Source organism: Dromiciops gliroides, chromosome 3 (genome assembly GCF_019393635.1).
Source record: "Dromiciops gliroides isolate mDroGli1 chromosome 3, mDroGli1.pri, whole genome shotgun sequence".
NCBI lineage: Eukaryota > Metazoa > Chordata > Mammalia > Microbiotheria > Microbiotheriidae > Dromiciops > Dromiciops gliroides.
Window position 1 is genome coordinate 162,796,157 of NC_057863.1, and position 27,702 is coordinate 162,823,858.

At 39.0% G+C, this 27,702-nt stretch overlaps 1 protein-coding gene across 1 annotated transcript; it reads right to left on the reverse strand.

The window, feature by feature from the left end:
- Positions 1-4,883: 4,883 nt before the first annotated feature.
- Positions 4,884-27,702, reverse strand: TEX30 (testis expressed 30). Its single transcript, XM_043996460.1, has 6 exons — positions 27,470-27,702; positions 11,229-11,302; positions 10,719-10,964; positions 7,304-7,355; positions 6,224-6,429; positions 4,884-5,230 (listed from the first exon to the last, which is right to left on the reverse strand). Exons 2-6 carry the CDS (start codon positions 11,244-11,246, stop codon positions 5,057-5,059), a joined length of 696 nt encoding a protein of 231 aa, XP_043852395.1. The 5' UTR covers positions 11,247-11,302; positions 27,470-27,702; the 3' UTR covers positions 4,884-5,056.

Genomic DNA, 27,702 nt, shown 5'->3' on the forward strand with positions numbered 1-27,702 from the left:
TATGAATACAATGGAATACTATTGTGCTGTACGAAACGATGAGCAGGAGGAGTTCAGAGAAACCTGGAGGGTCTTGCATGGGCTGATGATGAGTGAGATGAGCAGAACCAGAAGAACATTGTACACAGTATCATCAACATTGAGTGTTGACCTACTGTGATGGACTATATTCTTCTCACCAATGCAATGGTACGGAAGAGTTCCAGGGAACTCATGATAGAAGAGGATCTCCAAATCCAAGAAAAAAAAAAAAGAACTGTGGAGTATAGATGCTGAATGAACCATACTATTTCTTTTGTTTTTGGTGCTGTTGTTTTTTTCTATTTTGAGTTTTTTCATCATTGCTCTTATTTTTCTCTTATAACATGACTAATGCAGGAATAGGATTAATGTTATTATGTATATATATACATATATACATATACATATATATAACCTATATCAGATTACCTGCTGTCTAGGGGAAGGAGGGGAGGGGAGGGAAGGAGAAAAATCTGAAATTGGAAAGCTTGTATAAACAAAAGTTGAGAACTATCTTTACATGTAACGGAAAAAAAATTAATTAATTTTAAAAAAATAAAGAAAAATAGCAGGGAGACATTTCCTCTGTAAAAATGGGATACACTCTTCCACGAATGTTACACCATCCCTAGGAAGAATAGACTTAGGTAGGGAACATTTGGAGGCAGGCATAGCCCGGGCACACACATATGGAACACGTGTGGTCACAAGGACGTGAGTAGCTACACAGCTGCTGGTGTCTGCTCTGGCTAGCTTTGCTCCCCACTGGTTGGGTGAGGCACATTGTCTGTTGGTCCTTGTGGTTCATGTGTGGCATCTATGAGGTGTGGCTTCCTATTTTGTGCCCATCTCCCATTAGCCACCGTTTGATGGTACTGACTGATCCTATTGATTTCTGCCAGAAATATTTATTGGCACAAAGCTCTTTCACCAGCTTCTGGCTGCAGTTACCATCCTCTACTAAGGTGCTACTCCAATATAAGAGGGAGGGTAGTTTCTGTTACTCTTTTACTTTAAAGCCCAGGTGCTTTTTGCTAACAGCTGTTCTAGAAAAGATAGGGACTCGTGAACCCAATGACTTCTCTCACCAAGAGGTGAGAGGGGATGACAAGGTGGGGTATTCCTTCTCAGAGCTTTGACTGTAATGGGCATTTGTTTTCTCTCCAGAACACTCTCCATACATCAGCCTAGCTCTTAGGAACACATATAGCAGTCCCAGCTAACTAGTGTCCATAGGCTTAGCTCTACAAAGGCAGGGGCTCTTGTCAGAAATCTCACTTTGACTTCAAATCAGCAATTTTTTGCAGCTTCCTCCTAAACATCTTATTGTCAAACTGTAACCAGTAAGCAATGGGACATAGCGGGTATTCAGGGAGAACTAGCACCTCTGGTGTGAGGGCTTGCCAAGACCTTTTCAGAGCTGCTCATCCACCTTTGGTGTCTACCTATTACCCAACTCTCATCTGGGGATCCAAGAAGCTATAGCATATGCAATGTAAAACCAACCAGGCAGACAGTCTAAACCAGGTTGAGGGTAACCAGCAGGACTCAGACCCATCAGTGAGTTAGGGAGATGTCTACCCCAAGCCTGTAAAGACTTCTCTTGGTGGAATGGGCTGATGAGAACAATTCATTCCAACAGCTATGAAGGAAGGAAGCTAAAGCAGGTGCTGAAGAGAACTCAGAGCTTGGTCAGACACTGATGATGCCAAGGCATCCACTGCATCTCAGGCCACCATCAGTCATCCCGACTTTTGTCTTGCCACTGGACTTTGATTGACTCTGGAAGAGAGGGTGAGGCTGACACTTTGTGCACATTGCCCTCTTTTTAAAATTCATTTGAATTTGCTTTATTGTGTCTTGATTTCTCATAAAGTAATTTGCTTCTATTTTCTGCCTCACTTAAAGCCAATTCACGGACAAGTCAAGACATCACCCCATGTCATTAGTCCTCTCTGAAAATGAAGCATGGGGGCGGCTAGGTGGCACAGTGGATAAAGCACAGGCCCTGGATTCAGGAGGACCTGAGTTCAAATCCGACCTCGTACACTTGACACTGGCTGTGTGACCCTAGGCAAGTCACTTAACCCCACTTGCCTCACCAAAAAAACCCCAAACAAACCCACAAACAAGCAAACAAAAAAACCCCCAGAAAATGAAGGATGAACCACCATCAGTAAACACCACTAGTAAGGTTGCCCTTACAACAACCCCCCACCCCAGGGTCTCTTTGGGGCCTGGATTCTATTGGCTTCCTGGGCAAATAAATAGAAAGGAGAAAGGCATAGGAACAAAAGCTAAACCCAAAGGGCAAGGCCACAATCATTCTCCTGCCTTTATTATATTTATGTGGTTAATGTCATCACCGGTTAAGCTCATCACCATGCTAATAATTCAAGCCTTGACTGACACCCCTTCCTACTTGGAGGGCTGGAAGATACCTCCCTTTGACGTTCCCACTGCTCCCCTTCCAAGATCCCTCTCCCCACTCCCTTTCTGCCTCCTTTTGCATGTTGTACCCTCTTATTAGACTGTAGTTCTTGGAGGACAGGGACTGTTTTTATTAATTGTATCCCCTTTGCTTACCCTGTCACTCAAGACTCTCTTGCTAGGCAGAAACCATGACCAGGTTAACAAGCAAAGTTGGGTTTTTACAAATTTAATTCAGTTTTTGAATATAATAAACTTTAGAGACAATGCACTTTGGAGGGCAGCTAGATTGGTGCAGTGGACCGAGGGCCAAGCCTGGAGTCAGGAAGACCAGAGTTCAAATTTGGCCTCAGACCCTTACTAGCTGTGTGAGCCTGGGCAAGTCACGTCTGCCTCACTTTCCTCATCTGTAAAATGGGAATAATAGCACCTCCTTTGCAGGGTTGTGGCAAGGATCAAATTAAATAATTGTAAAGGTCTTAGGACAGTATTAAGTGCTGTATATATAAGCTATTATTATTGTTAATTAACCCTGACAACGAATGTCCCCCATCAAATTGACCCTATGAAAATTCAAACATATTTATATTACATGTACATCATCTCCTTTCCACCACCATCCCCCCAATTCCCTAGTAACTAAATCCTTTGGGTCTAATATTGTGTTTAGCTACTGCCAAGGAATACCATAAGCACCCTCCCAAGAGAAAAGGTTTGGTTGAGAAGCAGCTCCCCAGAACAGCAAGAGATTTCTATTGCAGCTTTTTCCTATACGTAAGTTATGAGTTCATAGAAGTACAGACTATCTAATTCAACTGATACATGACCAAATATCCCCTTTTAAAGATACCTAAGTGGTCATTCAGTCTTTTCTTCAAGGAACTTGTAAGGGAGAACAAACTCTCTCCTGGAACAGCCCATTCCACCTTGTAGTAATTAGAAAGTTTCCTTATATGGAGCTAAAATCTGCTTCTCTTGAACTTAGACCTCTCCAAGGGTAAGTAGAACAAAAACCCAGTCCCTCCTCCAATAAATAGCCCCTTCAAATTCTTGAACACAGTTGTCATTAAGTCTCCTCTTCTTCAGACTTTATCTCCTTCAACTAATCCTCAGATGGAAAGATCTGGAGGTCTTACACCATTCTTGGCAGCTCTCCAAAAGACATTCTACAATTTATCAATGCCTTTCTTGAAACAAGGCACTGAAGGGGGCAGCTAGGTGGCACAGTGGATAAAGCACCGGCCCTGGATTCAGGAGGACCTGAGTTCAAATCCAGACTTAGGTACTTGACACTTACTAGCTGTGTGACCCTGGGCAAGTCACTTAACCCTCATTGCCCCACCAAAAAAAAAAAAAAAAAAGAAAAGAAACAAGACACTGAAAATTGAACAAAATATGGAGGATTATTGTGTTCCAAATATTGCACACTATGCTCCTCTTAATGAATCCTAATTACCTTAGTTTTTTTTTTTCTTAGCTGCTATAATGCAGTGTTGACAACAAATTTTTTGTACTGAATTAAAACTACTAGATGAATTACTAGCTAGTCTTATTATCTTCTATTTGGTGAAGTTAAATATGTTAACCTAAATGTAAGACTAAATGTATTGGTCGATGTGTTGCTTTCTTTTGCTTAGCTATATACTTTTTGGTATGAGGAAAGATTTCTATTGAAGAGTGAGGGGGTGGGATGATTGGAAAATGAGTGATGTAAAAAAGAGCATCAATTAAGTTAAAAAAAACCCCAACACCTTTTTATCCCTATTAAATTTCCCCTTACTAGACTGAGTCCAACGTCCTAGCTTGTTGGGATCTTCTGAGATCCTGTATAATCTAAAGTGTTAGCTATAATTCCTTGCTTTGTGGCATTTGCAAATTTGGGAAATTTGTAATCTATACCTTTATCCAATTCACAGATAAAAAATTGTTAATTTGCTTTGGAATTGTATATAATCTGAGTTCTTTGTTTCAAAGAAATGTTCCTTCTTTCTGCAGTCACCAAATTAACCTCATTATGGTATGTAGCTATTGTAAGGATAAATAAAAGACACATTTATGGGTTTTTTGGGGGGATGGGGTTTGGTATACATTAAGGTATGCTAAAGTGACTGCTTTTCTTCCCCTTTCTTCCTCCATAGTAATCAAAGTATTAGTTATATGCTTACGTGACTGGTTTTACTTATTTGTCCAAACCTGTAATTTCACCAGTATGAGGTACCAGACTAACGGATAACTTTATTCACTCTGTAAAATACCAATGAACCAAGTATACTGTATAGTTTAGGTTTTTTTAAAGAAATTAAATTTCTAAAGAAATATTTGAAGAATACCAAATTATATAACAACAAAGTAGCATAAGTGGGAAAAACTATATATTTAATTTTTGAAAAAGTAGATTTGATAAAAGCCACTTAGCTCTACTATAACCTCAATATTTTCACATCTCTCTTTTTTTAAACAAAGCTTAACATTTACTTTCAAAGCACATTAATAAAGACATATTAAACAAATCTAACACATGTCTCACAATTCTGAGAGATTTTCTGTTTTCCTTATCGAATCAAATATACAAATCCCAAATGGCACATGGCTTTTAATCAATGAATTATTTCTTGTCCAGTTCAATGACTTCTTGGATCCAGGAAAGAACACGTGAGTTGATTTCCTTCAAAACATCATCTGCAGAGCGTCCTTTCACAACCATAGCATGACTGGCTTTTTTAACCCAGTGGATCTTAGTAGGAGCTTTCATTGTCTTTGCTACTTTCTCCAGCAATTTCTAAAAGAAAACATATATAGAGGAAACCAGATTTAAATGCTAATTTTGTGAGTATGCTATCCTCTACCATCTCATCTACCAAGTAAGTTACTAGGGCATTCTCTCCTCCCCCTTTTAATATATACAAAGATATGCATCTGAGACAGTCCATCTTTCTTACCTCCAGAGGGACAACAATTTGCTAAGAATTTATTATTGATAATTGTGTATCAGTTGTAGGTTAATTGAATCGTGTGTGGTACTCCCAAAGACAAATTCAGATGTCTGGGGAGCTGTGTTAAACTTTACATGTTAGTATGTTATAACAGCACCATATTAAATAAATTTATTTTCAATTAATAAACATTTCCTCTCTCTCACCTCATTCATGCCCACTTAAAAAAAAAAGTCAAGCAAAACAAATTCTTGAATTGGAATATCTAAATATGTATGTATTATTCTGTCATCTTGAATCTATCAATTGTCAGGACATGAGTGAAATTCTTCATCATTGGTCTTCTAGAACCATGTTGGATTACAGAATTGATCTTAAGTTCTTTAAAATGATCCATTTTTCCAATGCTGTTATAGGATAAAGTGAGTGTATTAAATAGTAATGTCCTTGTCAAAGTATAAGGTTACCCTGGGAATATTTTTTACAAAGGAATAATATGGCTGAATGCTAAAAGTTGAACTAGCCTATAGAACTAATAATATAGCTTTAACAGAAGATGAAAGTTCTCAATAGAACCAAAATTTCATTTTTCTTGTTCCTGTATGTCAGCATTCATTTCCACTCAGCCAACTAGCCTTTACCTAGCATACAAAATGGACCAGTGTAACTATGGGATCAATGCTCTCTGCTTCTCTCAAGTCTGAGGGCACCTTGAGTACAAAATGAATGTGAGCCTGACAAACAAAGTCAGCTCTTCTGAATTGATGTGGATTTCCCAAGTAAGTTTATTTCTTCCTGAAGAACTTTATCTAATAAACACTCTAAACCATAGCTTTTACCTTCTCACACATCTCATCTGCTGAGCCTGAAACAAAGAGCACGGGGCCTTTTATAAGCAGCAAACTTTCATTCCTGAGCTTGTGCTGCTGCTTTGGACGGTGCAGGGGATAAGAAAAGCAAATGAGACCTCGGATAAAGTCATCGACATCTTCTGGTTCAATCTGACACATCACAGAGGCAGCAGCTCTAGAACCCATTGAACGACCTAGAATCGTTTAAAAAAGAGTCAAAAGTTATCCAGGAGGGCAGACAACAGTAAAGAAAGTCCAACTTTAAAACTCATCTCCCACACGTGGGATGGCATACATTCCACTTTGTTCCACACAATGAATGTGGCAGTTAGATAAGCAGAGGCCTTGAAGATCCTAGAACAAATAACAAGAGGTTAATAACAAATCTTGCCTGTACAAATGTCAAGCTGCCATGATTTTCTGAGGGTCCAACATTCACAGATTGAGAGCTGGAAGGGACCTTCTACTCTAACCTTTACATTTTATAGACAAGGAAACTGAGGCCTGTAAGTGTTAAGTGACTTGCCCAAGGTCACACAGGTTAGTAGTAGGTGAGAAAGCTGGGATTTGAAACCCAGATCTTCCTTCTCTAAAGTGTGTGCTCTTTTTGCTGGCTCCCCTTCAAGCACAGTACTAACCAAGGGATCTTCCTGCCTGAACAATAACGGATTAAGGGAGAATACCTGACTCCTTCGTGTCATTTTCTCATGTGAAGTAGACAGCAGATACAAAATTAATTAAAGTCAGAAAAGGGCTTTGAGATCCTACTAAGTTATCATTCAAAACAATTTTTTAAAGGATCCTAACATTAGCATTCTGTTCAAAGTAATTTTGTTTCTCTTCTATTATTTCCTCAATAGTTAAAGAATCCATGATTTTGTCAATGTGGGTGCCCCATTCCACCAAGAGAGGTCACAGCACCTATATGCCTTTATGAGCTGCTAGAGACCTAAATTCATCACCCAGTAGCCAATCTGATGCGTCTCTTCAGCAACGGACTGCATCTGTATTAAAAAAGAAAGAGGGAGATCTTTAAATAACAACAAAATTTTAAAATCAGCAACTTACCCCCAAGAAAAATACCTGCAAGTCTGTATTCATCTGAATTCTTCAGGTATTCCTAAGAAAAATGAACCAAAGACAGAAGAAATTAATACAGAAAGTATTCCTCTATGCAGTGATACAGGATGCTAGCCACAGGAAAACACATAATGTGGGTGGTTCTTATATCCATGTTAAATAAAAAGTACTTGGTGTCCTTTTGAGCTTGACATTAATTGGGGGTGTGTGTGTGTGTGTGTGTGTGTGTGTGTGTGTGTGTGTGTGTGTGTGTATAACTAAAAAGCTTTAGACAAAACCAAATAATTGATCATTCCTAGAGGTCTCCAGGTAAAGGCTAGATGGCTACTTGCTGAAGATGATGGAAAAAGGCTTTCCTATTCAATTATGAGTTGATTCTATAAAGAACAAAACAAAACAAAACAACTAGTATAAGCGTAGACTGCATTATTAAGTACAAAAGATTTGGAACAAGGTAACTATTGTGTTCTGCCCTGATCAACTCCCAGCTGAATAATCTTTGTTTCTAGGAATAAATGTTTTAGGAAGGACAATGACAGACTGGAGTGTATCCCCAAGAGGGTAACCAAGGAGGGTGAGAGAAGAGGAAGTCACTACTCCCTAACTTGCACTCTGTAAACCAGTCAAAAGGGATTACTAGCTATTAATAAATCCAACATGCCCTCTTCAAACTCCATGCATATGGACTGGTACCTCCTATGCCTGGAATGTGGTCTCTCTCATCTTCATCTTTCAGCATCTTTATTGTCCTTTATTTCATTTCAGATACCACTCACTCCAAAGAACCTTTTTCCCAACGTCCTTACCTAAACATATACTCTCCCACCCCAGTTATTTCTTTCTTTCTTTCTTTTTTTTTTTGTGGGGCAGTGAGGGTTAAGTGACTTGCCCAGGGTCACACAGCTAGTAAGTGTCAAATGTCTGAGGCTGAATTTGAACTCAGGTCCTCCTGAATCCAGAGCCAGTGCTTTATCCACTGTGCCACCTAGCTGTCCCCTCACCCGAGCTATTTCTAAAGAACTCGGGCTCTCTCCTTGGTCACCATCCACACCTATTTTGCATTAAATTTATCTTCATTCATTGTCCTCCATCACTCACCCTCAAGTAGAATTTAAAAGCACCTTAAGAAAAGGGATTATTTTGTTTGTTGTATTCCAAGCACCTAGTACAGCAGTGCTTAAGATACAATGTTTAATATAACATTACATAATAATCAAACAGGGAGTGATTAACCTAGGGAAGACTAAAGATAGATGGAAGTAGAAGGGAGGGAATAAAACACCTGTCCTCAAGTACTGGATACCATGTCTGTAATATGGACAAGTTCATTCTCTTTTACTTAGCCCGACAAGGCAGAACTATGAGAAATATGTGAAAGTCTCATGAAGGATTTTGGCTTAATGAAAGGAAAAACTTCCTAAAAACCACAGTTGTTCAAAGCTAGACTGGGCTGCCTCAGAAGGTGAGAGGTTCCTCAGATGGAGAGTTGGTTGGGTTTGACAGGTGACCAACTAGCCTCTTGGGTCTCTTCTAATTCTGAGATTCTGAAAAAAGTTCCACATTTCAGAAATATAGCAAAATGTTGCCTTATTAGGAGCACCTATGGCCCTCCTCAAATCTATAAAAATCTATGAAAAAGATACTACCCAAGATTATGAAGATATTTTTCATTTTTCAATTCCACAAACATTTATTAATTACAAAGTACTTTGCTGGGCAGCTAGGTGGTGCAGTGGATAAGTCACTGGCCCTGGAGTCAGGAGGACCTGAGTTCAAATCTGACCTCAGACGCTTGACACTTACTAGCTGTGTGACCCTGGGAAAGTCACTTAACCCACATTGCCCTGAAAAAAAAAAAGTAATAAACAAAGTGCTGTGCTAGTACAAATGTAAATGTAAACTATGAGACATGGTCCCTTCCTTAAGGAACTTTCCCAGTCAATGCTAGAACAATTAAGACATGAATACAAAATATAAGAGGAAAATGTTACAAAAAAAAGAAGGGAGGGGGTTCCATTCACCTTAAATCAAACAAAGTTTTATAGGGGGAATAGCATTTTAGCTAGGTTTTAAGGATGGGTAGCATTTCATCCCGGAGAGATGCTGAAGGTGGCATTGTTTTACAGAGCACCAAATACATCTGGGGAACAGTGAATGATCTTATTTAGCTGGAACAGAATACAAATTGAGCAGCAGGAGCTAAAGGTGGAGAAGTAGACTGAATGCAACTAACTAACTGGGGGCTTCAATGGAGGCTAAGAAGTTTCGCCTTTACTGAATGGGCAACAGGAAGCCACTGAAAGTTTTGCGGGTGAAAAAAAAGAAAGTTTGTGGGGTGGAGGAGAGACCTGAGAACAGAGCTGGGCTTTCGAAGCATAATCTTACAGTGTTGCTAAGATGGTCTGGGGAAGGTACAGCAGAGATATTCAAGAAAGAGTAGAAAATGCACACAAGCAGGACCTGCAAAGTTTTGCTCTAACCCTATAATTTATTATCAGTTTAGAATTCTAGAGCTGTACCAATACTTCCATTAGACTGAGACTCTGGCTGCAATTGTGATGCTGAGCTCATCACCATGGAAACAACTCTCCCACTAACAAACAGAAGAAATTGATGATAAATTTTCATGACCCCCAAAAAGTTATTTGTAAGGATATATCTTCCATGGCCCTCCGTTTTCTACTAAATGAGCCCCAAACTTCTGAAATTGGTATTCAAGGTCATTAACAATCTGACCAAAACATAATTTTGTGCTTTATCACTCACCATCACCTCTTTCACAACTCAGCCACCTCCATAAAGCTTTCCTTGATTCACCCCTGGCTAGAATTGATAGCTCCTTCCTGAACTCCTATAATATTTTGTTTATACTTCTCTGAATGGTACTTTCCATACAGCACTATGGTATTTCAGTTACTGGTGTTCACTTCATTATCATTCTTAATTTTAAAAACAGTAAACATCTGTATAGTACTCTTAAGTTTACAACATGCCTTATTTACTTGCATTTTCTCATTTGATTCTCATATAACCTTATGAGGAAGGTACTATAACTTTCCTTACAGACGAGGAAACCGAGGCTAAGAGAGATTAACTGATTTGCCAAAGGACTCACCACTAGTAAATGTCTGAGACAGGTGTCTGAAGCAGGATTTGAAAGTCTTTCTGACTCTTGAGTTCAGCCCTCTCTATCAAGTATGTCAACTTCTCTAAGGCTAGAAATCACATCTTATTCATCTTTGGGTGCCTTGCCTAAAAGAAGGGTTTTTTTTTTAAGTGTCTGTTGAATAAATGCCTCGGAAATGCTAGCTAAAACCTCCACTGAAAGAATAGATTCATTTTCGTTGGATTTCCTTAAACTTCAGAATCTTCCCTTATGAAACACAGCAATGACTAATCTTACCAAAACTGCTTTATATGCCTTTATTCTGTGTGTAATATTGAGGCCTTTGCAAGTAAACCTCAGGCACAGGATCCCATGACTAGCAAGATGGTTTGCCAGTGACTTCAGTTGAGGAAAATTCATATCTCCAGCAGCTCCATGGGTGAGAATCACTGCGTATATTAACACCCGGTCAGTTAATATCTTGTCAGGGACAGAACAGACAGCATCTAGGTTCTTATTTCCAAAAGGAATTTTCAATTTAACCTACAAAGGAACAGACCAAAGGGACAAATAATTACTTCTCAGTCTGAGTAACCATAGTCAGATTGTTTAGCTCTGAGAGATAGCCTGGCATCCGCCACAGGATCACTATGCCTGGTCTTAAGAGAGAACAAGATATTGTCAACAAGTAAGATTAGTGGGGGTTGAAATTGGAAGGAAAAGATGGCCTGAAGTTATATGTCAGAAAAAAAAATAGAGAAGTCTAAGAATCCAGAAATAAAGTACATGAATGAACACATGCATTACCTCTGAATAATTACTCATCTTCAGGATCAATTTAGAAACTCAGCATATATTTCTTTGAAGCAAACACCTCTGCTCTGAAACCAGAAAAAAAAATACTGAAGTGAATGACCACTTTGAACAGCTGAGACAAATACATTAAAAGCCACTTGCCACTGAATAGATAAGTGACCACACTGAATGTTAAGTATCAAAGGTTCTTTTCATCATTTCCCATAGTTTCCATGGATACTCTTCACCGGTTTTATGACCAAGGGAAGTAAGTGAATAATAAATAGAACAGAGTACGATACCAAGGCAACATGGGACAGTGGAAAAAGTTGGATTTTGCTAGCAACCTTCAACCTGTGGGACCTTGCTCAAGTCATTTCTTGGAACTCCTTCCCATCCATGATAACATTAGTGATGATGATAGCTAGTCCTGACAAAGTATTTGGGAGTCATTATTATTACCCTGTGAGGAAGGCACTATTATCCTCATTTTGCAGATGATGAAAATGAGGTCATGAGAAGATAAATGACTTACCCAGGGTCACACAGCTAGTGATGTCTGAGGGAAGATCTGAAACTTATTGCAAGTCCAGCAATTTATCCTCTACTCTACCAAGCTGTCACTAAAATAAGTGAATTGACCTTGATGGTTTCCAACATAGTTTCCAGGGCTAAATCTATGCTCCTATGTTATGCTGGTTTGAAAAATCAACATGGAAGCTTGGATCAAATGGGCCAGCTGGAAGAGACTGCTTCCTTTCCAAAAGAGGAACTAGGATCACAGAGGGGTCTGGTCAGGTCTCTCAACAAGCACTGTGGACTGTGGTGAAAGCTCAACGCTGAGTCCTAAGACAAATAAATGTAATGAACCACATTAAACTGCTGGTGTAGGAAGAGGAAATCCTGCATAAGTGGTACCAATCTTACCACTGAAGAATCAGAGATTTAGAGATGGAAAGGGAATTTAGAGGCCAATTAATCTAATCACCTTATTACAGTTAAGGAAAGTGAGGCCCAAGAAGGTTAGGAGACATACCAGGGGAAGATTTTGTAAGACATCCTCTGAACACAGAGCCATATTCTTTCCACTGTAACACAGGACACCCTATCTTGGGAAGGCCATTCCTTCCTTATCTCTGACTTTTATAATCAATCCCTCCCATTAAGAATTTCATTTGTAGAAGGTACCACACTCAACCAGGGCATTCATAGATGAATAAGATAGAATAAGAAGTTTTCAAGGAACTTCAAGCTACCACCTCCAGGAAGCCTTCTCTGAATAACCTTGGTTAAAAATATTCTCTTCTTCCTCAAATTTTCCTAGAGAGAGCACGTCATCTGGATTCCTTAGGCTCCATCACTCACAACTTTATATTATGCTTACCTATATACATCTTATAATCCTACCTCAAAACAGAATATAAGCTTTTTGAGATCAGGAACTGTATAATTTTTTAAAATTAATATTCCCATCAGTTATACCTGTGCTTTGAATGTAGCAGATGGTTAATAAATGTTTGCTAAATTTGAATGAACAGGATTCTAAACATCATTAATCCCAGACATAGCCAACCCCAACATAAGGCTATGGTCTCCTAATGTTAATTAGAGATAGTTCTCTTCTATTTTTCCATTACTATCTTACCTGTCGAAGCCTCCCATTGTTCATACCATAACCACTGCCAGGCCCCTCCTGTTTCCTGGTTGAACTAGCCCTTCTTACCTTTTCTAGAGATTTAAACTTTTCTTTTCTCCTGCTCTCCCCCCAACCTTTGAGAATTCAGTATTTGTTGTGGCAACGGTTAGCAGAAACATTCTAGAATATTTCAGGAGTGATAGTAACTGTGGGTAGGCAGTGATGAGACCATCACTGGTCATTAGAACATACAGTCATGAGAACAGGACTGGTCTTGTCCAGCTGACAGAAAGCTAACATCGGTGTTCACCTAATTAGTTAATAACCATGGAGACAGAGCAGGAAGCCCAACCCTTTCATTTTAGAGAAGAAAACTGATCTTCAGAAAAGAGACATGACATGACCATGGTCAATACATGGAGACATTTGTTCACACATACACATAAAAAGTGGCAGCTAAGTTGCACAGTGCCCTAGAGTTAGGAAGACTGATCTTCCTGAGTTTAAATCTGGCCTCAGACACTTACTAGCTGTGTGACCCCAGGCAAGTCACTTAACCCTTTTTGTCTCAGTTTTCTCATCCATAAAAAGAGGTGGAGAAGGAAATAGTAAACCACTCCAGTATTTCTGCCAAGAGAAGAGGTCAACTGAAATTACTCACCAATACACAGATGAAAATAAAAATGTTTAAAAAGTCAGAACATAGTTAGTCAGCAAGCATTCATCAAGCACTTACTAAGTGATGGACCCCATGCTAGATACTAAGAACACAACAGAAAGCAAAGTGTCTCCACCCTGAAGTACCTTACATTCTATTTGGGGGGTGGGGGTGGGGAATGAGGGTTAAGTGACTTACCCAGGGTCACACAGCTAGTAAGTGTCAAGTGTCTGAGGTCAGATTTGAACTCAGGTCCTCCTGAATCAGGGCCGGTGCTTTTATCCACTATGCCCCCTAGATGCCCCATTACCTTACATTCTAAATGAGAAAACAACATGCCTTCTACAAATACATATGCAGTAGAAGGAAGACAGCAATCTCATTAAGTTTCTCCCTTGATGATGTGGGGACAATTTTTTAATTAGGGAGTGCTAGCTAAGTGGCTTGCCGAAATATTGGGGCAAGGAAGGAGACCGGCAGCCTCCCTCAAAACAGAACAAGATTTATTTTAACAAGAACGAACTTAAAAAAAAAAAACACAACACAAACAGGATCAGTAGGATCAAGGGAAAGGAAATAAAATGGGGAAAGGGAAATTATAATACCTGAAAAAATACCACCGCCCAGGAATCAGCTGAGAATAGGCAGCAGAACGCCTGTCACTTTCCAGCTTCCACCTAGAATGCCCAGTTCTCTTCCCCAAACCTAGAAACACCCCACACAGCCCCAGTCAATGGGATGGCCGCTCTGACAGTCACATGACTGCCCTCACTTTGCTTCCAATCATTATAATTTTGCCAGACCCATGTAGGCGTTGGTCAGTGGTGATGACGTGAGGTGCCACAACTATGGCAATGGCTACAACCAGTGGGTGGAGCACCGTGAGGCTTGCGGAGCCCCAGGCCAGTGCTTGAAGAGGCATAAAAACCTCAAATAACAATTAATTCTTTACAGTGATGTAAGGACATGTTGGTAGAGTAAGGGAGGGACTCACCTGAACTCTCCCAAATTCCCCTCCAAACAACTTTACAATAACACCTCAAATAGAATTCTCAACTAGAACTCTGGAGCAGCAAAACCAACAAAAGATTGGGATTAAACATTTTCCAGTCCAAGATAATTTAGGAGGTTGGCAAGGCAATTCTGTCTCATTAGGGTGGTAGTCAGGTCTATACCACAGTGCATGGTCTATGGCCATGCCCTGGCAAGCCAGCACTGGGCCTTGGATGTGGCTACATAGGCAGCTGTAGTTTCTGGAGCTCTCAACCCACAATGACTAAGGGGGTCGGACAACTGGCCAAAAGGAGATTACAGGGGACTCTTTCCAAGGTGGGTTCAGGACTGTTGCATTGCCTATACAGAATTCTAGATCTCAATTTCAGGACAAAGAGGATAACTAGCCCACCAATGCTTGCTGCTGCAGGGGAGCAGGAGCCCTTGTCATAGTTCCAGGGCAGAGTGGTCACTTATAAAGAAACACCTGGTCTCAGGTCCACAGCAGAAAAGAACAGTGGTTGTTGCAACTGCAGGAGAACAGAGGCCCAAGTCACATTTCCAGGGACATAAAAAGCAACAGTATTTACAGCCACAAGGGAGAAAAGGCCCTGATAAGAGGTCCATGGTGAAGAAGAGTGCTTTTGATTGCTCACAGACCAGAACACAGGCCAGGAGAGCAATAACCACACCTTCCCTTAGGGCATACCACTTGGAAGAGCTATAAACTTGCAGACCCCCAAAACTAGCCCTGAAAACAGAAACACAAAAAACTGGAAACTGAGACAGTGTCCCCTCCAACCCAGGAGCAGAATTCAATGTTAACATAAAGATAAAAGTCAAGAAATAAGCTAGGAAAAGGAGCAAACAACAAAAAAAGACCCTGACCATAGGAAGTTACTATAGTAACAGAGAATATCAAGGCACAAATTCAGAAGAAGACAATGTGGTTAAAATAGCTATATGCAAAGCCTCAAAGAAAAATGTGAATTGGACTTAAGTCCAAAACGATTTCCTGGAAGAGTTCAAAAAATTTTGTAAAATGAAATGAGAGAGATAGAGGAAAATCAGGGGGAGGGAGAATGAAAGTGATACCAAAAAAATTATGAAAAGAGAGGCAACAGCTTGGTGCCAGAAGCACAAAAAAATTTTTTTAGAAACTCATACCTTAACAGAATAGGTCAAATGGTAAAAGAGATACAAAAATCCACTGAAGAAAAGACCTTTTTAAAAAGTTGAACTGGCCAAATGGAAAAAAAGAGGTAAAAATGCTCACTCAGGAAAAAAAAATTCCTTAAAAATTAGAACTGCACAAGCTAATGACTTCATAAGACATCAAGAAAAAATAAAACAAAATCAAAAGAATGAAAAAAAAAGATAAGAAAATGTGAAATATCTCATTGGAAAAACAACCGACCTGGAAAATATATTGAGGAGAGAAAATTTAAGAATTATTACCTGAAAGGTATAATAAAAAAAAAAGAGTCCAGATGTCATATTTCAAGAAATTATCAAGGAAAACTGCCCTGATATCTTAGAACCAGAGGGTAAAATAAATATTGAAAGAATCTACTAATTAATGCCGAAAAGAAATTCCAAGAAAATAGTATGGCAGAAACTAAGTATAGATCAACATCTCATACCCTATACCAAGATGAGGTTAAAATGGGTACATGGTTTATACATAAAGGGTAATACCATAAGCAAATTAAGAGATCAAGGAATTGTTTACCTGTCAGATCTATGGAGAAGGAAAAAATTTATGACCAAAGAAGAGATAGAGAGCATTATGAAATGCAAAATGGAGAATTTTGATTACATTAAATTAAAAAGGTTTTGCACAAATAAAATCAATACAACCAATATTCAAAAGAAAGTAGAAAGCTAGGAAACAATTTTTTACATCAAGAGATTCTGATAAAAGCTTCATTAATCAAAAAATAGAGAACTGAGTCAAATCGATAAGAATGGGTTTTTTTCTGTTTCTTCTTTCACAACATTACTAATATGGAGATATGTTTTACATGACTGCACATATCTATATAAGATTGCTTGCTGTCTTGGGGAGAGGGTGGAGAGGGAGAAAGAAAAATGTGGAACTCAAAATCTTATAAAAATGAATGGTGGGGCAGCTAGGTGGCACAGTGGATAAAGCACTGGCCTTGGATTCAGGAGGACCTGAGTTCAAATCCAGCCTCAGACACTTGACACTTAACTAGCCGTGTGACCCTGGGAAAGTCACTTGACCCTCATTGCCCTACAAAAACAAAGAAAAAAAAATAAGAATGGTGAAGACTATCTTAATGTGTAATTGGAAAAAGATACTATTTATGTAAAAAAGAAAGAGATCCCAAAATGAAAACTTCCAGGAATATTACAGTCAAATTCCAGAGCTCCCAGGTCAAGGAAAAATGTTGCATGCAGCCAGAAAGAAACAATTCAAATGTTGAGTAACCACAGTCAAGACAACATGTGATTTAGCTACTTTTACATTAAAGGGAAATACAGAGTTAGTAATCATAACTGTGCATGGGAATGGGATGAACTCACACCAAAATCCAACAATATGTTGTTTATAAGAAACACACTTGAAACAGAGACACATACAGAGTCAAAATAAGAGGCTAGAGCAGAATATATTATGCATCAGCTGAAATTTAAAAAAAATAGTAGGGGTAGCAATCATGATCTTAGACAAAACAAAAGCAAAAATATATCTAAAAGAGACAAGGAAGGAAATTTATATCTTGCTAAAATGTACCACAAACAATGAAGTAATAACAATACTCAATATATATGCACCAAATGCTAGAACATCCCAATTCTTAAAGGAAAAGTTAAATAAATTACGGGATGAAATAGACAGTAAGAGATAGAACACCGGCCCTGGATTCAGAAGGACCTGAGTTCAAATCTGACCTCAGACATTCAACAATTACTAGCTGTGTGACCCTGGGCAAGTCACTTAACCCCAACTGCCTAACCAAAAAAAAAAGACAGTAAAACTAAACAGTGGGGGACCTCAACTTTCCCTTTTCAAAATGAGATAAATTTAACCAAAAAATAAATAAGAAAGAAGTTAAGGAAAAGAACAGAATTTTAGAAAAGATAGCTATGATAGACCTCTGGAGAAATCGAATGGGAATAGAAAGAAGTTCTTTCTAGAATAGAAATGGTTACCTTTTTTTTTCATCTGTACAAGGCATCTCCACAAAAACTGACCATGTTGAAATGCATAAATATTTAGAAAAATACAAATTGCCCAGGTTAACTGAAGAGGAAATAAAATCCTTAAACAAGCCCATATTAGAAAAAGAAATTGAACAAGCCATTAATGAACTCCCTAAGAAAAAATCTTCAGGGCCATATGGACTTACAAGTGAATTCTAGGAAACATTTAAAGAACAATTAATTCTAATACTATACAAATTATTAGGAAAAATAGGTGAAGAAGGAATTCTACCAAATTCCTTTTACAACACAAATATGATGTTGATATCAAAACCAGACAGAGCCAAAACAGAGAAAAAAAATTATAGACCAATTTCCATAATGAATATTGATGCAAAAATCTTAAATAAGATATTAGCAAATAGATTACAGCAAGTGATCACCAGGATAATACACTATGACCAGGTGGTATTTGCACCAGGAATGCAGGGCTGGTTCAACATTAGAAAAGCTATCAACATAATCAACCACATCAATAACAAAACTAACCAAAATCATATGACTCTCTCAATAGATGCAGAGAAAGCTTTTGACAAAATACAGCACCCATTCCTAATAAAAACACTAGAAGGGGCAGCTAGGTGGCCCAGTGGATAAAGCACTGGCCCTGAATTCAGGAGGACCTGAGTTCAAATATGGCCTCAAACACTTGACACTTACCAGCTGTGTGACCCTGGGCAAGTCACTTGACCCCAATTGCCTTACCAAAAAAATAAAAAAAGTCAATCAATTTCATAAAAAAAAAAAAAAAACTAGAGAGCATAGGAATAGGTGGAACTTTCCTTAAAATAATAAGCAGTATCTATCTAAAACCATTAGCAAACATTATATGTAATGGGGATAAGTTAGAGGCATTCCCAATAAGATCGGGGTGAAACAGGGATGTACATTATCACCTCTATTATTTAATATTGTACTAGAAATGTTAGCTCTAGCAATAAGAGAAGAAAAAGGAATTAAAGGACTTAGAATAGGCAAGCAGGAAACAAAACTATTGCTCTTTGCAGATGATAAGATGGCATACTTAGAAAATCCTAGAGAATCAACTGAAAAACTACTTGAAAAAATTAACAACTTTAGCAAAGTTGCAGGATATAAAATAAATCCACATAAATCATCATTTCTATACATGACCAACAAAGTCCAGCAGCAAGAGATAGAAAGAGAAATTCCATTTAAATTAATAGTTGACAATATAAAATACTTGGGGAATCTACTTGCCAAGACAAATCCAGGAACTCTATGAACACAATTACAAAACACTTTTCACACAAATCAAATCAGATCTATATAAATGGAAAAATATCAATTGTTCATGAATAGGCCGAGCTAATATAATAAAAATGACAATTCTACCTAAATTAATTTATTTATTCAGTTCATACCAATCAAACTACCTAAAAATTATTTTATAGAGCTAGAAAAAATAATAATAAAATTCATCTGGAAGAACAAAAGGTCAAGAATATCAAGGGAACTAACAAAATAAAAATACACAGGAAGGTGGGCTAGCTGTACCAAATCTGAAGCTTTATTATAAAGTAGTAGCCATCAAAACTATTTGGTATTGGCTAAGAAATAGAGTGGTGGATCAATGGAATAGATTAGGCACAGGAGACACAGTAGTAAATGACTTTAGTAACATACTGTTTAATAAACCCAAAGACTCCAGCTTCTGGGATAGGAACTCAGTATTTGACAAAAACTGCTGGGAAAACTGGAACATAGTATGGCAGAAAATAGGCATAGACCAACATCTTACACCTTATACTAAAATAAGGTCAAAATGGGTACATGATTTAGTCATAAAAGGTGATACCATAGGTAAATTAGGAGAGGAAGGAATAGTGTACCTATCAGATCTTTGGAAAGGAGAACCGTTTATGACCAAACAAGAGATAGAGAATATTATGAAATGCAAAATGGATGATTTTGATTACATTAAATTAAAAAGGTTTTGTACAAACAGAAGCAATACATCCAAAATTAGAAGGGAGGCAGAAAGCTGGGAAACAATTTTTATAGCCAGTACTTCTGATAAAGGCCTCATTTCTAAAATATATAAGGAACTAAATCAAATTTACAAGAATCCAAGTCATTCCCCAATTGAGAAATAGTCAAAGGACATGAACAGGCAGTTTTTCTGATAAAGAAATCAAAGCTATCTATTGCCATATGAAAAAATGCTCTAAATCACTATTGATTAGAGAAAGGCAAATTAAAACAACTCTGAGGTACCACCTGATACCTATCAGATTGGCTAATATGACAAAAAAGGAAAATAATAAATGTTGGAGAAGCTGTTGAAAAATTGAAATACTAATGCATTGTTGGTGGAGCTGTGAACTGATCCAACCATTCTGGAGAGCAATTTGGAACTATGTCCAAAAGGCTATAAAACTGTGCATACCCTTTGGCCCAGCAATACCACTATTGGGCCTTTTTCCGAAAGAGATCATGAAAAAGGGTAAAGGATCCACATGTAGAAAAATATTTATAGCTGTTCCTTTTGTGGTGGCAAGGAATTGGAAATTGAGGGTGTGGTAAAAATTATTTGGGGTAAAGATTAATATTCACGTTTTTAGCCAACTCATTTGGGAGGGGCCACACCTGGCCCACCCCAAATTACAAAGGCAGCTTTTTGAAGGACCTCCCCTTTTGGGGGAGGGGACATTGAACAATTGGGAAGGGAGGTGGGCTACTTCCCTTGGGAGCTGGCTTCCTTCTTTCTGCTTGGGCCCTTGAGGTGGTGGTGTGCTGGTTCTCAGTCTGGCGGGCTGTTCAGGCTTGGGTGAGTTACTTACGGAAAACCCTTCCTTTGAACTAACTTAATTGGGAACAGTCTGGGATTGCATAGGTTAAGTTTAGAGTTAATAATATTCATCTGCATTTCCATTTTCCTAATCTTTGATTTTTATTAGTTTCACCTTTGTTGTTTAATTAATTCCCAAATAATAAAATCTGATCCTTTTGTGAACTAAAGCTTAGAGGCTCCTTTCTTATTGGCCTGGGAGAAATATCTTAAAAAGGGCTGTTCAGAGGGGAGGATTAAACTTTAAAGGTCCCTCATATTTCCAGGACCCCAATATTAAGGCGATTCACCCAAATAACACTCAGTGTATAAAATTTTGGCCCTCACAAGGGGATGCCCATCAATTGGGGAATGGCTGAACAAGCTGTGATATATGAATGTAATGGAATACTAATTGTGCTGTAAGAAATGATGAGCAGGTGGATTTCAGAGAAACCTGGAAGGACTTACATGCACTGATGCTGAATGAGATGAGAAGAACCAGGAGAACATTGTACACAGTATCAACAACATTGTGTGTTGATTGACTGTGATAGACTTGACTCTTCTTAGCAATACAATGGTCCAAGATTGTTCCAAAGGACTCATGATGGAAAATGCTCTCCAAATCCAGAAAAAAAGAATTGTAAAATCTAGATGCAGATTGAACCATACTATTTCTACTTTTTTTGTTTTTCTTTTTTGAGATTTTTCCCTTTTGTTCTGATTCTTATTTCACAGCATTACTAATGCAGAAATATGTTTAATGTGATTGTACATATATAACCTATATCAGATTGCTTGCTGTCTTGGGGAGGGGAAAGGGAGAAAAATTTGAAACTAGAAATCTTAGGGAAAAAAAATGTTGAAAACTAGAAAATAACTAGAAAATAATAAAATACTTTTATGATAAAAAAATTTACCATGTATTAGAGCATAAAAACCTTACAAGCAAATGCAGGAAATCAGAAATATTAAGTGCATCATTTTCAGATCATAATGCAATAACAATTACATTCAATAAAAGGGTATGGAAACAGATTAAAAATTAATTGGAAACAAAATAATCTAATCCTAAAGAATGGGTGGGTCAGAGAATGCATTATAGAAAATCAATAATTTCATTAAAGAGAATGACAACAATGAGACAACATACCAAAATTTATGGGATGCAGCTAGAGTAGTAATTAGGGAAAATGTTGTATCTCCAAATGCTTACATCAATAAAATAGAGACAGAGAAGATCAATCTCTTAGGCATGTAATTAAAAAAAAACAACTAGAAAAAGAACAAATTAAAAATCCCCAATTAAGAACCAAAATGGAAATCCTGAAAATCAAAGGAGAGAATAAACATAAAGTAAAAAAACCACTTCTTCATTTGATTAAAAAAAGAAGAAAATCAAAATACCAGTATCAACAATGAAAAAGGTAAATTCATCACCAATGAAGATGAAATTAAAGTAACTATTAGGACCTACTTTACCTGATTATATGCCAAGAAATGTAACAACCTAAGTGAAATGGATGAATATTTACAAAAATATAAATTTCCCAGATTAAAAGAAGAAATAGAATACTTAACTAACTATCTTAGAAAAAGAAATTGAACAAGGCTATCTATGAGCTCCCTAAGGAAAAAAATCCAGGACTAGATGGATTCACAAGTGAATTCAACCAAACATTTAAAGGACAATTAATTCCAATCCTATAAATTTGGAAAAACAGGCAAAAGGAATCTTACCAAATTCCTTTTATGACACAAATATGGTTGCTGATACATAAGCCAGGAGAAGCCAAAACAGAAAAAGAAAATTATAGACCAATTTCCTTAATGAATATTGATGCAAAAATTTAAATAAAATACTAATAAGAAGATTACAGCAATATATCACAAGGATCATGCATGCACTATGACCAAGTGGGATTTATACCAGGAATGCAGGGATGGTTCAATATTAGGAAAACTATCAGCATAATTGACCATATCAATAACAAAGCCAACAGAAATCATACGATTATCTCAATAGATACAGAAAAAGCCTTTCACAAAGTACAATACCCATTCCCATTGAAAATACTAGAAAGCATAGGAATAAATGGAGTTTAAAATGATAAGTAATATTTATCTAAAACCATCAGCAAGCATTATCTGTAATGAGGATAAGCTAGAAGTGTTCTCAGTACTAATAGGGGTGAAGCAAGGATGCCTATTATCATGCCTATTATTCAATACTGTACTAGAAATGTTAGATGGCTCTAGAGGAGAAAGTGAAGTTGGTGACTTTGCAAGACTCTCTCTCACTTCAATTCACTGCAAGTAATGACATCACCTCCTGATATCAGGGTTCTCTTCAAGAACGAAGGTCAAGCAACAACCAGCACTCTGTGAGTAAGATCTGCCCCACCGGAAAACCAAGTGGCAAACTCTAGCTGGGCAACTCGGCTTCCTCTCCCTTTCCTTCTACCTCTTCTTCCTCTGTCCATTTAAGGAATCATACCCTTACCTGCAGGTGCTTTGCCCAAAAGAAGATGTCTTGATTGCTGAAACGTCACAATTTAACTTGGGGTTCACAGCCTCATTTTTTTTTTGTGGGGCAATGAGAGTTAAGTGATTTGCCCGGGGTCACACAGCTAGTAAGTGTCAAGTGTCTGAGGCTGGATTTGAACTCAGATCCTCCTGAATCCAGGACAGGTACTTCATCTACTGCACAGCCTCAATTTTTTTAAGGACCATACCTTAGCCCCAAATCACTCAGACTCTTATAGATTGGTCAACAATGGGTCCCAACCCAAACCTGATTGGCCATTGTTTGGCCTTTTAATGGCTCAGAGTGAATACAAATACCAACTGCTTCTATTTCAGCCAGAAATCCTTAGGGCCTTCCCCTCCCAGACTGACAGACAGATTGACTTCCTTCCTTCCCTTTTATTTATTTGGTTATTACTGAGAACTGGGAAAGACTTTAGCTTAAAAAGGTCATCTCCAGCTCAATCCAGGGCCATCTCCAGTCATCCTGATATATAGATTGCCTCTGGACCCAGATAGTTTGGGAGGAGAGAGTGAAGCTGGTGATTTTGCACAGCCCTCCCTCACTTAAATCCAATTCACTGCAAGTCATGACATCACCTCCTGATGTCATGATCCTGTTGGAGAACAAAGGTCAAACAACAAGAAATGTTAGCTATAGCAATAACAGAAGAAAAAGAAACCGAAGGAATTAGAATAGGCAATGAAGAAACAAAACATCACTTTGCAGATGATATGATGTTATACTTAAAGAATCTTAGAGAATCAACTAAAAACTACTTGAAATAATTAACAACCAACAAAGTTGCATATACAACATAAACACATATGTTATGGGGGAAAATGGGGTACAGGTTGGGTTAGGGGTTGGGGTTCTTAGGAATTCCTCTTTAAAGAATTACACCCTCTTGCACACAAAAGCAGTTAGAATAAGATGGTAGTTTATTTAGAAGCGGGGAGGGAAGGGAAACCATGAAGGAAATCCTTGGACTTCTCATGGGGAGATAGGTATGGAACAAAACACATGGCTCTGAGGTACCAATCTCCTCAAGCAGGAGGCTGGTAGGTTCTTTTTTTTTTTGTGAAGCAATTGAGGTTAAGTGACTTGCCCAGGGTCACACAGCTAGTAAGTGTTAAGAGTCTGAAACAGGATTTGAACTCAGGTACTCCTGACTCCAGGGCCTGTGCTCTATCCACTGCACCACCTAGCTGCCCCTGGTAGGTACTTTTATAGGGGGCTGATGGGAGTGACCATCTGCCTGTGGAAAGTTCCTTTAGTGAGGGAGGACCATCCCCCACTGGTGCTGGCTGGGGGAATTGGGTGAGGAGTGGAGGACCATCCCCCACTGGTGGTGACTGGAGGAATTGGGTGAGGGGTGGCTAAGGATCTCTCAAGCCATCTCTCTCTTCAGGACACAAAGGCCACAGCCACACCCAAACTTATCTCCCCGGGGTAAGGGAGATCAGAATGAAGGGTGGAGGTCTGCCCATCTTTCTAGGCATATCTGTCCTCTGGTTTAGTTTCTCAAGGAGAAGATTCCTCGGTGTGCCCCAGAGAACTTCTGGGGTGCTCTGTACCCTCAATACATATAAATAATCAGCATGTCTATGTCATGGGGTGCAGAGCACCCCAGAAGTTCTCTGGGGCACACCGAGGAATCTTGTCCTTGAGAGGCTAAACCAGAGGACAAATACCCTAGAGAGATAAGCGGAACCAAATCTGACTGAGCTAGCTTCGGATTCCCATCCTTCATTCTGGTCTCCCATACCCCTGAGGAGATAAATTTGGGTGTGGCTACAACCTTTGTGTCCTGAAGAGAGATCCGTAGCCACCTCTTACCCAATTCCTCCAGTCACTACCAGTGGGGGATGGTCCTCCACTCCTCACCCAATTCCCCCAGCCAGCACCAGTGGGGGATGATCCTCGCTCACTAAAGGAACTTTCCACAGTCAGATGGTCACTCTCCCCCCCCCCCCATCAGTCCTCTATAAAAGTACCTGCCAGTCTCCTGCTCGAAGAGATTGGTAACTCTGAGCCACGTGCTTTGTGCCTATGTCCCCATGAGAAGTCCAAGGATTTCTTTCATGGTTTCCCTTCCCTCCCCCTTCCCTTCCCTTGCCCCTAAATAAACTACCATCTTATTCTAACTGCTTTTGTGTGCAAGAGGGTGTAATTCTTTTTTTTTTTTTTTTTAGTGAGGCAATTGGGTTTAAGTGACTTGCCCAGGGTCACACAGCTAGTAAGTGTTAAGTGTCTGAGGCCGGATTTGAACTCAGGTACTCCTTTATCCAGGGCCGGTGCTGTATCTACTGCACCACCTAGCTGTCCCTGGGTCTAATTCTTTAAAGAGGAATTCTTAAGAACCCCAACCCCTAACAAACCCGTACCCCATTCCCCCCCATTACATCTACATATTATCAATTTAGGCAAGCACCAAGATAGAAGGAGAAATTCCATTGAAAATAACCGTGAGGGGCAGCTAGGTGGTGCAGTGGATAAAGCACCAGTCCTGGGTCCCGGAGGACCTGAATTCACATCCTGCCTTAGCCACTTGACACTAGCTGTGTGACCCTGGGCAAGTCACTTAACCTTCACTGCCCCACAAAATAAATAAATAAAATAACTGTGGACAATATAAAATACTTGGAACTCTACCTGCCAAGACAAATTTAGCAACTATATGAACACAATTATTGAATTCTTTTCTCATGATGTCAGATCTAAACAATTCCCCTATTTCCTCCCCCAAATACCCGTTCAGTTGCCAATTTTTGTAGATTCTACCTCCTCAACATGTCATTTTTGGCTCCGTCCCTCTATTCATACCACAACCACCTTAGTTCAGGCTCTCCTTACCTCTCAGAGACTATTTCAATAGCACACTAGTTTCCCTGTCACAGTCTCTCAAATCCATCCTACATTCAGCAACAAACTTGATCATCATAAAGTGCAGGTCTCATTCCTTTGCTCAAAAAGTTTCACTGACTCTCTCTTGTGTACTGGATAAAATACAAACCCCTGTGTTTCTCATTTAAAACTGGGGGGGGGGTGGCTAGGTGGTGCAGTGGATAAAGCACTGGCCCTGGATTCAGGAGGACCTGAGTTCAAATCCGGCCTCAGACACTTGACACTAACTAGCTGTGTGACCCTGGGCAAGTCACTTAACCCCCATTGCCCCGACCAAAAAAAAAAACAAAAAAAAACTCTTCACCATCTCGATTTGGCCTATCATTCAAAATTGCTTTGTAGGAGAGAGTGAGACCTATGACTTTGCACAGCTCTGCCTCACTTAAATCCAAATCCTCTTTGAGGAGGAAGGACTAAGAACAACAACCCCTTAGAAAATGCAAGTAGCAAAGGCGTAAAACCAAGACCCAGCAAGTTTTGCTTTATATGGGGTCACCAGCAGGAATGGAGAAGGAAAGCGAAATTCTATTTAAAATAACCACCTAAGGTATAAAATGTTTGAGAGTTGATATACCAAGATCCCTGCCACAACGATATAAATACAACAGCAAACCACTGTTTGGATACAGATCTAAATAATTGGAAAAATGCTCATTGTTCCTTGTCAATATAATAAAAATGGCAATATTATCCAAATTAATTACCTTTCTCAAGGTCATACCAATCAACTAAATGATTATTCTACAGAAATAAAATTAAAATTCACATGGAGAATAAAAGATCAAGAAGCTTAAGGGGAAAATGAAAAAAAAAAGGGAACAAAAGTATCAGTAACAGTACCATATGTTTAACTATACTATTAAGTGTTGAAACGACCAATGGGTTGGGAGATAAGAGAGAAAGAAAATATATTTCTATTAAAAATTTTTTTAAGGAGAATGGAAAGACCACTAGCATTGAGCACCATTTGGAGGGCCTGAGTTCAAATTCCCCTTCGATCACTTACTACCTTTAGGACGCTGAGCCTCATCTGTAGGAGTAGGATTACATATGTAAATTTCAGCTAGGATCCTCTGAATGCTTTCCTTCTTTCACTCTGAATCTTAAAACCCTTAGTTCCCTTCACCCACACTGCAAGCTTCCTGGCGTATTCTCTGGGTTTCTCCACCCCCACCCAAATGGACAGAACATCTAACCGAGCAAAGCAAGCTAAACTTCAGGAGGGACAATTTGAAATAGGAAATTAAACCTGCTGCAGTATTGGGAGTGGGGGCCGGGGATCGCTGAAATGCACACCATAAATTTCAGTAAATCCATTTCCATGCTACACTACTATCGAGGCACAGTTCTGGGCGTAGGCATGGAAATACTTAAGCAACACCAGTTCCTGCCCTTGGGGCGCTTACTGGCTAAGGCGGAAAACAGCCTGGAGTCTCAAATGCTACAAATTTATCTAACGGCTCTTTCTCTCCAGGCGGCTAAGAGAGTTGCAATAAATTACCCAGACCTTCCTCCTGGATGACAGTTTCTCCAATCAGGGCGCGACACGCAGCACCTGGAGCATGGGCACAGCAGCCCTCACACCCGTGGTAGGAGGAAGTGAAGGCGGGAAAAAGGCGCTTAGGGAATTGATTCATTGAATCCGGATGCACCAATCTAGCTAGCGAGGAGGTTCCTTTCTACGTTTGCGGGCTGGGGCAGTTGTGTGCACGTAGGTGCAGTTGTGCACAGGAGCCGGGA

Coding starts and splice junctions, on each gene's coding strand:
- TEX30 (XM_043996460.1), bottom strand. Junction 6,430..7,303: donor TGCAGGTATTTTTCTTGGGG/GTAAGTTGCTGA, acceptor AAACGATTCTAG/GTCGTTCAATGGGTTCTAGA. Junction 5,231..6,223: donor CAGATGAGATGTGTGAGAAG/GTAAAAGCTATG, acceptor GTTTTCTTTTAG/AAATTGCTGGAGAAAGTAGC.